This window comes from Photinus pyralis, unplaced genomic scaffold (genome assembly GCF_008802855.1).
Source record: "Photinus pyralis isolate 1611_PpyrPB1 unplaced genomic scaffold, Ppyr1.3 Ppyr1.4_LG1, whole genome shotgun sequence".
NCBI lineage: Eukaryota > Metazoa > Arthropoda > Insecta > Coleoptera > Lampyridae > Photinus > Photinus pyralis.
The window spans coordinates 32,709,420-32,720,431 of record NW_022170249.1 but is presented as its reverse complement, the minus strand read 5'-3'; the positions used below and the strand labels follow the sequence as shown (position 1 = coordinate 32,720,431).

Here is an 11,012-nt window from a genome sequence, read left to right as displayed (position 1 = left end):
GCTCGTGGGCAGAAAAAAACGCTCGAGCGCCGAACACTTTAAGTAAACGCTCGAGTATGAAGCACCAAGCGGTCGCTCCGAAAAGTGCTCGCTTTTCCCGCTTGGAGGGCTTTTTCGAGCGGAACACTCCCTAGCAGTACCCAGCTCTGTTTGTCTGTCTATCTGTGTGCATGATAACTTTGTTTATAAACGCCGGATCGCTTTGAAAATTGGTACGCATGTTCTTAAGGATATAAGAAAGGTCGCTATTGTTTTCAGCTACGTAGACTAACGGGCTAAACAGATATAGCCCAAAAACTGACCAAACCTCCAAAAAATATATAGGATTCTTTTATCATTCTTGTTACAAAGAACATATGAATGTCCGGTTTTCTGTGTTAGTAAAAATATTCCTTAATTAAACCTATGAAGACGAATTAAAAAAATTTGCAGCGTTGGTAACTGCGGAATCCAATTTCTTTATTTGTTGAGATAGTTAAATGAAACTTGGTATACGAGGGTGGATTGATATAAAGCTAGCCTTTGATAGAAAAAACAAGTTTTTTGGGGTTAAATCGATTTATTTCTCAACATAGTCCCCTTTTAGCTCTATACACTTAGTAAAACGATGTTCCAATTGTTTTATCCCATCCGAATAGTACTTTTGCTCGAGCTCTTCAAAATAGGCCGAAGTTTCAGCGAAGACTTCATCGTTTGTTGCGAAACGGCGTCCTCCAAGACATTTTTTTAGGTTTGGAAACAGGAAAAAGTCGCTGGCAAGATAAATCGGCGAAAAAATCCTTCGGATCGCGCCGTACGTATCATCGCCAAAAGCGTCTCCGAAGTGGTCACACGTTTTCGCATTTGGTCGTTTGTCAGCAAACGCAGCACCCATCGCGCGGATAGCTTTTTCATGTCCAAATGGTGGTGAATGATGTTGTGTACGCGTTCGTTGGGAATGTTTAGGGCCTCTACTAACTCGCGGAGCTTGATTCGACGATCTGCCATAATCATGTTATGGACTTTGTTGATCATTTCCGGCGTGGTGACTTCATTTGGCCTCCCGGGACGCTCATCATCAAAAACACTCGTACGACCACGAACAAATTCAGCTTTCCAAAATTTTACTGTTGCTAACGAAGGTGCAGCCTCACCATATACTTCGTCCAGGTCAGCTTTGATTTGCACATTCGTTTTCCCCTTTTTGTGGAGGAACTTAATCACCGAACGATACTCGATTATTTCCATTTTTCTTCTGGCGGCTGTAAAAATTAAACTAATAGTTTTTTTGGCTTAAAATTTTGACAGAGGTCGTGTCATGAATGGGAAATGTCAAAACCGAGAGCAATTCGGTATCAAGTCACGCCATCTATCAAAGGCTAGTTTTATATCAATCTATCCTCGTATATACAGAGTGGTGACTTGCGTAACGCATCATAGGGATTTCAATGTAAAATTCATATCATGTTACATGCGATTATTGGCTCCCTAACGGCCGGTTGCAGGAAAGCGAATTATAATCAAAATCCTACATTATTTGCCAAATTTGACATTTGATTGGCTGCATACTGCAGTATAAAGCCAATCAGATATCTTAATACTAGGTTTAAACAATGATCCTAGATTATTTTTCTTTTGTGCAACTGGTCGCAAATTATTTTAGAGCAAAAATGTATTAAGGTTTTTTGTAGAAAACATTTTTTTACGCCAATCAACAGTATTAGTTTTCAATTTTTTTCGTAATAAAGACGGAAAATTGTAAAAATAAAGCCCGCATCTTTTTCAATAATCTGTGATGCCACCTGTAGGAACGTGTCACGTTCCATGCAAATCACAACCCTAAATGTAAATTTTTAAAATTACGTTAAAATCTGAACAAGAACATTTTTTTGAAAACCCATAAAACTTGAAGAAGAATTATTCAAACGCGTCATGGGTTTTCCAGTAAACATTAGTTGAAGATATTGCAGATAGGAAGACGAACGGGTGGGGTGTTTTCTTGTACGCGATTCCTTATAAACAGAAACTTTTGTGCAAAATTTCAATTCAATGGTAGGTTTATTAAAAAATTAGATTTGGGGATGGAAAAATGGACACATTTTCTCATACCATGGGTACATATTCTTCTACAAAATTCCCAATTTTACCTCGAATGGAAAAGTTGGCAGATGTTATGGGATGAAGAAATGCATACCGGGATTCAAATGTATCCTGGGAAAATTTTAATGAGAAAGCTAGCTAGGTTTAAGGTGTTTTATGTATATAGTTCATTTTGGCCGGGCCATTGCACCCACCATTATTTGCTCCACCACATGGGGCATTGCATTTATTTTTTTATGCGACCCAAATGTTAAGCTCATAGCAATATATTTCATATTTCGTGTTCTTAATAGTTTTTAACGAATCTTGACCGCAACTTAAGCAATAACACTATGGCAAAAGGTACGTTATATCAAAAATTTATTAAGTTGACAAGCATTAGTTTAGTTTATGTTCGTCCACAAATTCGACACCAAATTGGCATTAGGTAATGCGCTCATTTCCTCCCTCCGCGTGTTTGCTTTGGCTTGTTATATTCGTAAGACGCGCATTTGGGTATATGCCTTTCTGCCGCAGTCTGATTGAATTTTCTCCCGCAGTGCGGACATTGGACGTAATCTGGATTGTCGCTGGGAGGAGGAGGAGGTAAGTCCGATAACTTGCCGCCCCTTGCAACATGGGCTTGGGCCATCTTCGCTGCTCGGATTGCCCCTATAAATTCTTCATGCTTCCTTCTCCAATCAGTTTTCTTTACTTGCGTAGATTGTGGCTTTGTGGAGAAAAAAAACTGATTAATTCAATATATAACAGGATACACACTGCTATACAAACTCTAATTTGGTTTGTTAGTTGAGTCATCTTTCAAATAGGTACTATACTAGTCCTCTCGACTAGGAGTATAGGTAATGTATTCAGATCGTTTCCAGCAGCTAGTACTTATTTATATATCCCAAGAACATATAGTAATAAGTACTTCTAGTAGCACAATTTTAAGGATACACTTACCCTTTGTGACAAAGATTTTGTTTGTTTCTTAGTATAAGGTTCTAATTCGGTACCCTGAACCCGATGTTTAGTAGCGTCATAGACTTTTCGATTCTTTTTTCCAGTCTTCGCGCAAATTTCTTGGTGAATTATTAAACGATCATCGGTGAATCTACGGTTGCAATATTGACAGGCCTGGAGATCATCCCTAGCCACAACTCCTTTACCGGATTGCTTAGAAGGTGGTCTACTCGATGCCTCATCGCGGGCTGATGCTTTCTAAATTATGTACCTACTTTATTTCGTTTATTAACTCTAAGTTTCTTACCTTAGCACTCGATTTTGAAGACATATGGCTCTTGGACAACTTCGAGCGTTTTCATTCAAATTTTTGGGGATACGTTTCTATATTTAGGAAGATGACTTGCGAATTCAATTTTATAAAAATATTATTATTGTCCAAAGTGAGATTGTATTTGTGTTTTCTAATTTAGTACAAATTTGAAGTGTCTCCCAAATGACATTTTTATAGTCACCTTGGTTACCGAAGGCAGTTCAATAACGTATTGCTATGTGCAAAAAAAACAGCTACCTCAAAAAATATAGTCCCTCACAAAAACAAGGAACTCTTAAAATCCATGCTCGTAATTTGGGCTCAAACTAATACAAAACTGTTTATTTAAACAACACAAATTTGAATAATATCAGAAAAAATAAAACGACATTGACAAATTTCGGGGTTTCTGGCATATTTTTGGAAGTAATTGGAATTTTCTGGGGTTTTTAAAGCATGATGACAAGTCTAACAATTGTGTATTTTTTCTCTAAGTTGACCATCGCTTCTATGGTTTCCGAGATTCCCATGATAGACATCCTTATCTTGGAAGTTGTAAAAAAGCAATGCTTGTGAGTATTTTGGATTATCCTGCAGTAATGTGAGTGAAATTTACTATAACTCTCGCCAGGAAAGATTACCGGTCACAGAACAGTTGATCCCGATCTACAATCTCTGTTTTTCGAAAGGTGCTAGCAACTTCCGGGATAGTATATCGTGTCAGTGTTGAACGAAAAGACTTTTTGTTCAACATTAGCACGCAGGGACGTAACTAGGTACCCGCAGCTACAGCGACTGCGGGGGGGCCCCAGAGTTCTGGGGCCCCCAACTAATCTCCTTATTTGAGTATTCTCAACTTCTTTGAGAAAATTGTGATTAGTTTGGTTGATGAATTTGCTGCTACTGTATATTTTAAATTTTTATAATGTATAATATCGTCTTAACCTTTTTTTTGTTTATTTTAAGGCAAAACTTGTAAAAATTAATAAAAATTCTTCTTAGGCACTGCCTTTTTGTTTAGGGACTTGGAGAGAGGGCCAATAAAAATGTTTGCGGGGGGGCCTCAAAATTATAGTTACGTCGCTGTTAGCACGATCCTATTCCAGAAGTCGCTCGCATCTTAATAAAAACAAAGTTTGTAAATCGACACAAGGTGTGCTGTGACCGGCAATCTTTTCTGGCGAGAGTTATAATTTAACTTCGCTGCCGAGTAGCGTTACGTCCAAGTTTCACACGCAATTCAGGAACGGTTGCCGTGGAACTTTCACTGTTTTTGTAACGGGCGATCAAAAATGAGTTGCTGGTCGCCTTTGGAAGTACGATTTCCCATGTAAACAACAATTCCAAAGGTAAAGATTACTCGAAAGTAATTCATTTTTGATCCCATAGTATTAACTTGCTCAGTTGTCATCTGCTCCATGACGAAAATAAACATCAAACAACAATTCTCGCCAAACAAAAGTGATTAGGCTACTAATGGGAAAGTCATCACAAACATGAAAAATCCACGGCTGCTAACAGTCATAGGACAAAATGGCAACAAATTCAAATTCGTCCCTACTTCCTGGACACCTCCATTATATGTAGGTATAATTGCTATTAAGAATGCGAGTAAAAGCAGGAATCACTTTGTTGCTTTTGTCGATACACGAAGGATAGGTAAAGGTTCATTTTGCTTAGGCATTTATTTAGTAAATTACAAATTTCGGCAAATATATACTTAAACTACAAAATCTATAAATGCGTTATTTATTATAAAAAATAGTACTTGTAAAGGGGTGGGGCCCTTGTATAATTTCTGAGGGTAAGTATAAGATTAGTTCTATCACAGATATACGTATATCTGTGGTTCTATAGAGAATCTGTTAAATAATCTTGTATTAAGTGATTGCGTTGAGTGGCATGCCTATACTTACTTTTGGTTGTGACAGGTCTATCTAGAATTATCGATTTTGATGAAGTTAGTAAATTTCCCACCAGATTTAGAGACTAGCAAGTAATTTATAGCAATTGCTAATAACATAGCACCTTTACACTTAGGTAAAAATTCAAATTTTGAGTAGGATCTCTATTTTAAGTAACAATTAGACTAAGTTGGTCCCAAAATTTGATAAGTAACAAATTAGCATTCGTGGTCTTATTTTCGTCCCCCTCGCGTTTGCTTTGGCTTGTTGAATACGTAAGTCGAACATTTAGGTATGTGCCTTTCCGCTGCAGACTGATTGAATTTTCTTCCGCAATGTGGGCACTGGATGTAATCTGGATTTTCAGCGGGAGGAGGAGGTGGTAAGTCGGATAGTTTGCCGCCTTTGGCTAAATGGGCTTGGGCCATCTTCGCTGCTCGAATTGCCCCTATAAATTCTTCATGCTTTCTTCGCCAATCAGTTTTCTTTACTGGGGGTGCCTGTGGCTATCAAAAGAAAAAAGTTGAATAAGAAACGTCTCCGAGATAATGGCCCATATGAATAAAAGAGAGCATATGCTTATACTTGCAAAATTCAAAGGAAATACTCGTAAGTGCTCCTTCACACTGGGCGACTTATCAGCGCTGCTGAGCAGCAGGACAGGACGCAGTGCTAAACAGACCAGTATGAAGGGGCACTTACAAGTATTTACTTAGATTGAATTTTGCATATATAAGCATATGCTCCCTTTTATTCTTACGGGCCGGATTGGTGAGTGCTACGCGAATGCTGCAATCTCTGAACATAGTTCCTAACATAGCAATCAATTGTTATCTACGTGGACTACTTACTAATTATATAGGGGGTAGTATGGGAATGCAAGTGCTTATGAATAACAAAAAATGAAAAAAAGGCGAGTAACTTTAGCGCATTTTCCATGAATTGATCAGTACTTCCCGAATGGTCATATGCATATAACCGACTATTTATATGTACATACAAAGGAAAGTAAGTTTAGGCATAATTGTACATATCCTTATAAATGAGAAATTTATGGGATGTGTTTCCATTTACTAGAAGAATGTTAAGATTTTAAAAAAATATCTATAAAAAATAAGAAGGTTGACATTATGCGCATATCTGATTATTATAAGATGCGATATCCTTGTCTTTAATAGACGCATCTGTTGTTAAAATTTCAAAAAAATATCTCTATAACTAAGAAAGTTGATTTTGCGCGGCAGTCTGCGCATGCGCAAATGAATCGTCCAGATTTTTCTTGGTTAAGGTGCCAGAGCTATAACGTACCGAATGCAAAAAGAACGAATTAAATATCTTGAAAATTGTGTAGGAGTAGTTAAGGCCTCGAACGGACGGGCGGAGAAAGAGCCCATAATAGCGCCTTTAAACATGAATTTGAAAATGCGCTAAAAAGGAACGTTCCGTAAGAAACCTTTTTCATACAGTAAGAAACGCAATCTCATTACCATTGCGCGTCACTGATTTTTTGAAATTAAGAAATTGCTTACTAAAAAAAAGTTATTAATTATTGACGATAATCTTTGGTTGATTCCCTAGTAACATATGGACAACGGAAATTGTATTCTACTACCGTTTAAACAAATATGTGCAATTGACCATGCTTATTATTTCACGGTGTTTACCTGATTTTGTTGTTTTGGTCTAGAATTGGATAGAACCGGATTCTAATAAAATGAAAGTCAAAATTAGCAAACCAGTAAAATGAGTTAGCGGCATATTTTTAAAGAAAGAGCGGCCGCAAGCTTTTCTCCAATTTCCCGATTTTACACAAACTGGAAAATAATAGACCTACCTTTTGTGATTTTGTTTGCTTCTTGGTGTAGGGTTCCAATTCCGTCCCCTGAACACGATGTTTTGTCGCGTCATACACTTTTCGCTTCTTCTTCCCAGTTCTCGCGCAGATCTCTTGGTGAGTTGCTAGGCGATCCTCGGCGAATCTACGACTGCAATACTGACATGACTGCATATCATCTCTTGCAGCAACGCCTCTAACGGATTGCTTGGAAGGCGATCTAACCGAGGGCCCATCGCGAGTTGGTGGCTTCTGAAGAGTATACAGCTCACTTCTCTTGTAAATCGAAACTTACGTACCTTAGCAGGAGATTTGGAAGACATGGCTCCTGGAGAACTTCGAGTGAGCGGACGACTTGGAGAGGGAGGTGTGTATGTTTTCGGTATGGGAGAGGTTTCCTTGGCAGGCGTATTTTTCGGAGTAGTGTTAACGATTCGTTTGGGAAATGGCTGAAAGTTTTAAAAATGATTACTATCACATTCATTTCCAAACATCATCAGACGTTTTCATCCCAAGCTATAGGGGGGAGGGGTTTAGTTAAAGGACGCCTAATTAATTCATTCGCAGAACGACTGGGTTCAGAAGGATTCTACAAACATAAACGTGATATGAATCATGATTAACGTAGGTCCCACATTTTTTAGATTGTGTTTATTTTTATTCGAATCTTCTAGTAAATGTTTTCCTTTAAGGGATGATTTTTTACATTTGGATGTGTTAGCATTTAGCGCTATTTCCTGTAACAGACATAAATAGTGTGATAAATCGAATTTACTACATAAGCCAAACATTTGGATAGCAAATATTTCTTGCTTGGATTGGAGTGGGTCGAACATTCTTATTGGACAAGTTCGGTGAACTATGATGATGTTGGCTGAAATTCGAAGGATGAGGAAGTTTGGACATAAGCGTCTTGATAGGAGGCGTTATATAAAATTCTGTTTTTTCGCCAGAAGTCTGCAATACAAATGGTTAATAATTACCGGTTATTGCACTTTAGTAGACCCTAACGTGCTGGGAAAAAGCATTGGCACTATGGGATTGTTTGACTTTGACTCGTGGATGTATGGGAACATAAACCTTCAGGGTTGGTTGCTGCAAATTTAAGGTTTAGATGTTTTTTCGAAAAATACTGACGAACGTTTTCATTGATTTTTTGTGGAATGTCTCCTCTCTCTTTGGGAGAGGTTCGCTTAGTAAATATGTTGCGAGACACCTATAAAATAATGCACGTAATTAATCAAGTAATAACAACATGGGATCAGGCAAAGACCAAGCATTACAATTTGCAAACTGCAACGTTTTGCCTACGCAGAAAGCTACGAACAGTTTTGAAATACCATTTTCTGGGGTGGATCAAGGTAATTGGATACTTTTTCCCTGTCCCTGTCTCCACACTCATAAACACGATTTATAGGCATTGTTAGAAAAACGATAACTTTTGAATATAGATTACGTAATTAAAGACCATAACGATGAAAGATGCCTATTCCAATCCCTTTGACACTTTGATAGACACATACTCGACTACTAACTGACTACACCACCTTTTTGGCCGATCAATATTTTATAATCAATATTTTATTAACAAGAAGCAATATCTTGTGTAAAGCGAAGAAGTATGTGTCAATAATTGGTACTGGAAAATAAAAAAATATTTACTAACTTAATGTGACTTCTGAATTCACAATCCACCCCACTTTGTATCCTTTACGCATTGCGATCTCCTCAACGGCATCCATGTTGGAAAACTGTTCACTCACGCGTGACGTCACGCGACCGTACTCAAAAGCGTTCCACTTAAGCTTTTGAGTACTGTGTGACGTCACGCTTGAGTGAACAGTTTTCCAACATGGATGCCGTTGAGGAGATCGTAATGCGTAAAGGATACAAAGTGGGGTGGATTATGAATTCAAAAATCACATTAAGTTAGTAAATATTTTTTTATTTTTCAGTACCAATTATTGACACATACTTCTTCGCTTTACACAAGATTGCTTCTTGTTAATAAAATATTGAAGACGACTTTTGAATTTCTATCATAAATGCTACGGCCATACTTAATACGATGATAATGAACACTTCTCCCCAGAATCAATATTCACCGTTCTCTGTCAATTTGACTTGTAAGTCCTTACCCCAGAACAAAAAACTTAGAAGGGAAACGTAAACGGGAACAACTGAGTACAAACATAATTAGTTTGGAGAACATTCAATAGAGGGCGCATAGTTAGCGTGCGTGTTAAAGTTACTAAATCTAGTAACTTTAGTGCGTGTTCGCCATTATGACAGTTGAATTTTGAATTTTGATTGACGGCTTATTGTGCTTTAAGTATAATTACTATTCATTATTACAATGAATTCTGCATACACAAGTCGAGAACGTACATGTTGTGTGACAAATTGTGAAGACGTTTCCCAAAAATGGAGCCCGAAGTTTTTAAGAATTGGTTTAGAATATAATGTGGAAGAAATTTACACACAAGTTTTTGGTTTGTGAACGTCATTTTTCTGGATGCGGTTTAGAACCTGGAACACGAAGAGATTTAAAGCGTGTGGCAGTTCGCACATTATATTAGCAGGTAACACTAATTGAATTGTAATAAATTGCCACATATTTTATTTTTAGAACGATCTGGAGAGCATCATACAGTAGAGTTCCATGAAGTTGATCTTGTATCTTATATAATCGTATTAAATTAAATATAACTCCTTGATTGGATTAATTGAAGTTGTTACTTATAAAACAAGTGCCCTGTACTCTTTGAAGGCCCTGACTGGTGAGGTGCATCCGCATTAAACTGAATTTATTTGGAACCCTAACAAATAAAATTGGACTTCACTGGCTGGATTCATTTACCTTTTAGGTTTCAGCTAGTCAAATCCAATGTTATTGTTACAGATCCGGAGAAATTCACTATAATGCGGACGTAGCTTACATTTAATATTTAAATTTGGCGCCATTCACGCAAAAGCTGCTGAGAACATACACGAGATGGCGCGTCATTTTTACATTACACTACAGTTTCCATTCTAAGTTTGTTGTTCTATGGTCCTTACTACGGTTTTGGGCCGTCGGAGCCTAGTCTGTTGCCGGGAACAAAATTCGAAAATTCGGTTTCGTTCTCGAATTATCTCACTAAAGAACGAGCATACTGACGGGCGGACGGCGGACACACAAACACACCGAAGGAAAGGGCAAAACCCACTGAAAACCACTGAATTTAGTTTCGTCGTCGAAATTCGGCTATGGATATTCTTAAAAACCTACGTAATAAATTAATGCACTTCGAAATATTTAGCGTATACCGTAATAAAAGCAGTTCACGTACACTAGTCGTTTTTCATACCTTCCCTCAACAACAAATCTATATTATCTCTGCAATTAATTAATTGCTCCTTTTTCATAACTTAACACGCCATTTTGTTAACTGATTAATTTCAACGTTGTGTACTAGTTACTTAACTTGAAAATAAAAAATGCCAGTTTCACAACGACATTGTTTACTAGCAGTTCACACTCAAACTGTACCCACTCGATTGCGAATTTTTTTAAAACCCAATTTTGCTCTTGCACACATTAAAATTACCCATACGATATTTACGTTTTCACAGTCGCTACCCGCCTTCTCCCTTTCTTTGTGCTTCACTATTTATATGCCCGTGTGGATAAACTGAAACGGGCCCAACGCAAATTTTGTAACAGCGTCCCGTTTAAACCAATAGCGGGCCAGCATTTTTGTTTACTCTGCGTTTTTGTTTCTGCCAAAATGCAGTGAAGTTCGCTGCCACCTTGGTACCAACTCACGCGTTCTATAGATGCACACCATCCTGACTAGCTTACTATCCATACGAAGCGGTATATATGCAATTTTATCTAAATATAAAATTGGACAAAACAGTTTAAACTGTAAATCGGGGTCCCATTACAGAGCAT

At 37.7% G+C, this 11,012-nt stretch overlaps 3 protein-coding genes across 5 annotated transcripts in view; all 3 read right to left on the bottom strand.

The window, feature by feature from the left end:
- Positions 1 to 726: 726 nt before the first annotated feature.
- Positions 727 to 1,227, bottom strand: LOC116159819. Its single transcript, XM_031472904.1, has one exon. The coding sequence runs from the start codon at positions 1,225 to 1,227 to the stop codon at positions 727 to 729; it is 501 nt and encodes a 166-aa protein (XP_031328764.1).
- Positions 1,228 to 2,422: 1,195 nt separating this feature from the next.
- LOC116180193 (zinc finger C2HC domain-containing protein 1C-like) lies at positions 2,423 to 3,547 on the bottom strand. Its single transcript, XM_031500067.1, has 3 exons — positions 3,332 to 3,547; positions 3,025 to 3,282; positions 2,423 to 2,788 (listed from the first exon to the last, which is right to left on the bottom strand). Exons 1-3 carry the CDS (start codon positions 3,353 to 3,355, stop codon positions 2,516 to 2,518), a joined length of 555 nt encoding a protein of 184 aa, XP_031355927.1. The 5' UTR covers positions 3,356 to 3,547; the 3' UTR covers positions 2,423 to 2,515.
- Positions 3,548 to 4,997: 1,450 nt separating this feature from the next.
- LOC116180170 (zinc finger C2HC domain-containing protein 1C-like) overlaps positions 4,998 to 11,012 on the bottom strand; it is a 37,798-nt gene continuing 31,783 nt past the window's right edge. For 2 of the 3 annotated variants that reach the window (XM_031500048.1, XM_031500041.1), the window contains 4 exons: positions 7,375 to 7,524; positions 7,076 to 7,327; positions 6,906 to 6,947; positions 4,998 to 5,747 (listed from right to left, as the gene is read on the bottom strand). In XM_031500048.1, the coding sequence (XP_031355908.1) occupies positions 5,475 to 5,747; positions 6,906 to 6,947; positions 7,076 to 7,327; positions 7,375 to 7,524 (717 nt within the window). In that variant the 3' untranslated portion in view covers positions 4,998 to 5,474. The remainder of the gene's footprint in view (positions 5,748 to 6,905; positions 6,948 to 7,075; positions 7,328 to 7,374; positions 7,525 to 11,012) is intronic. The other variant, XM_031500058.1, reaches the window with a different exon arrangement.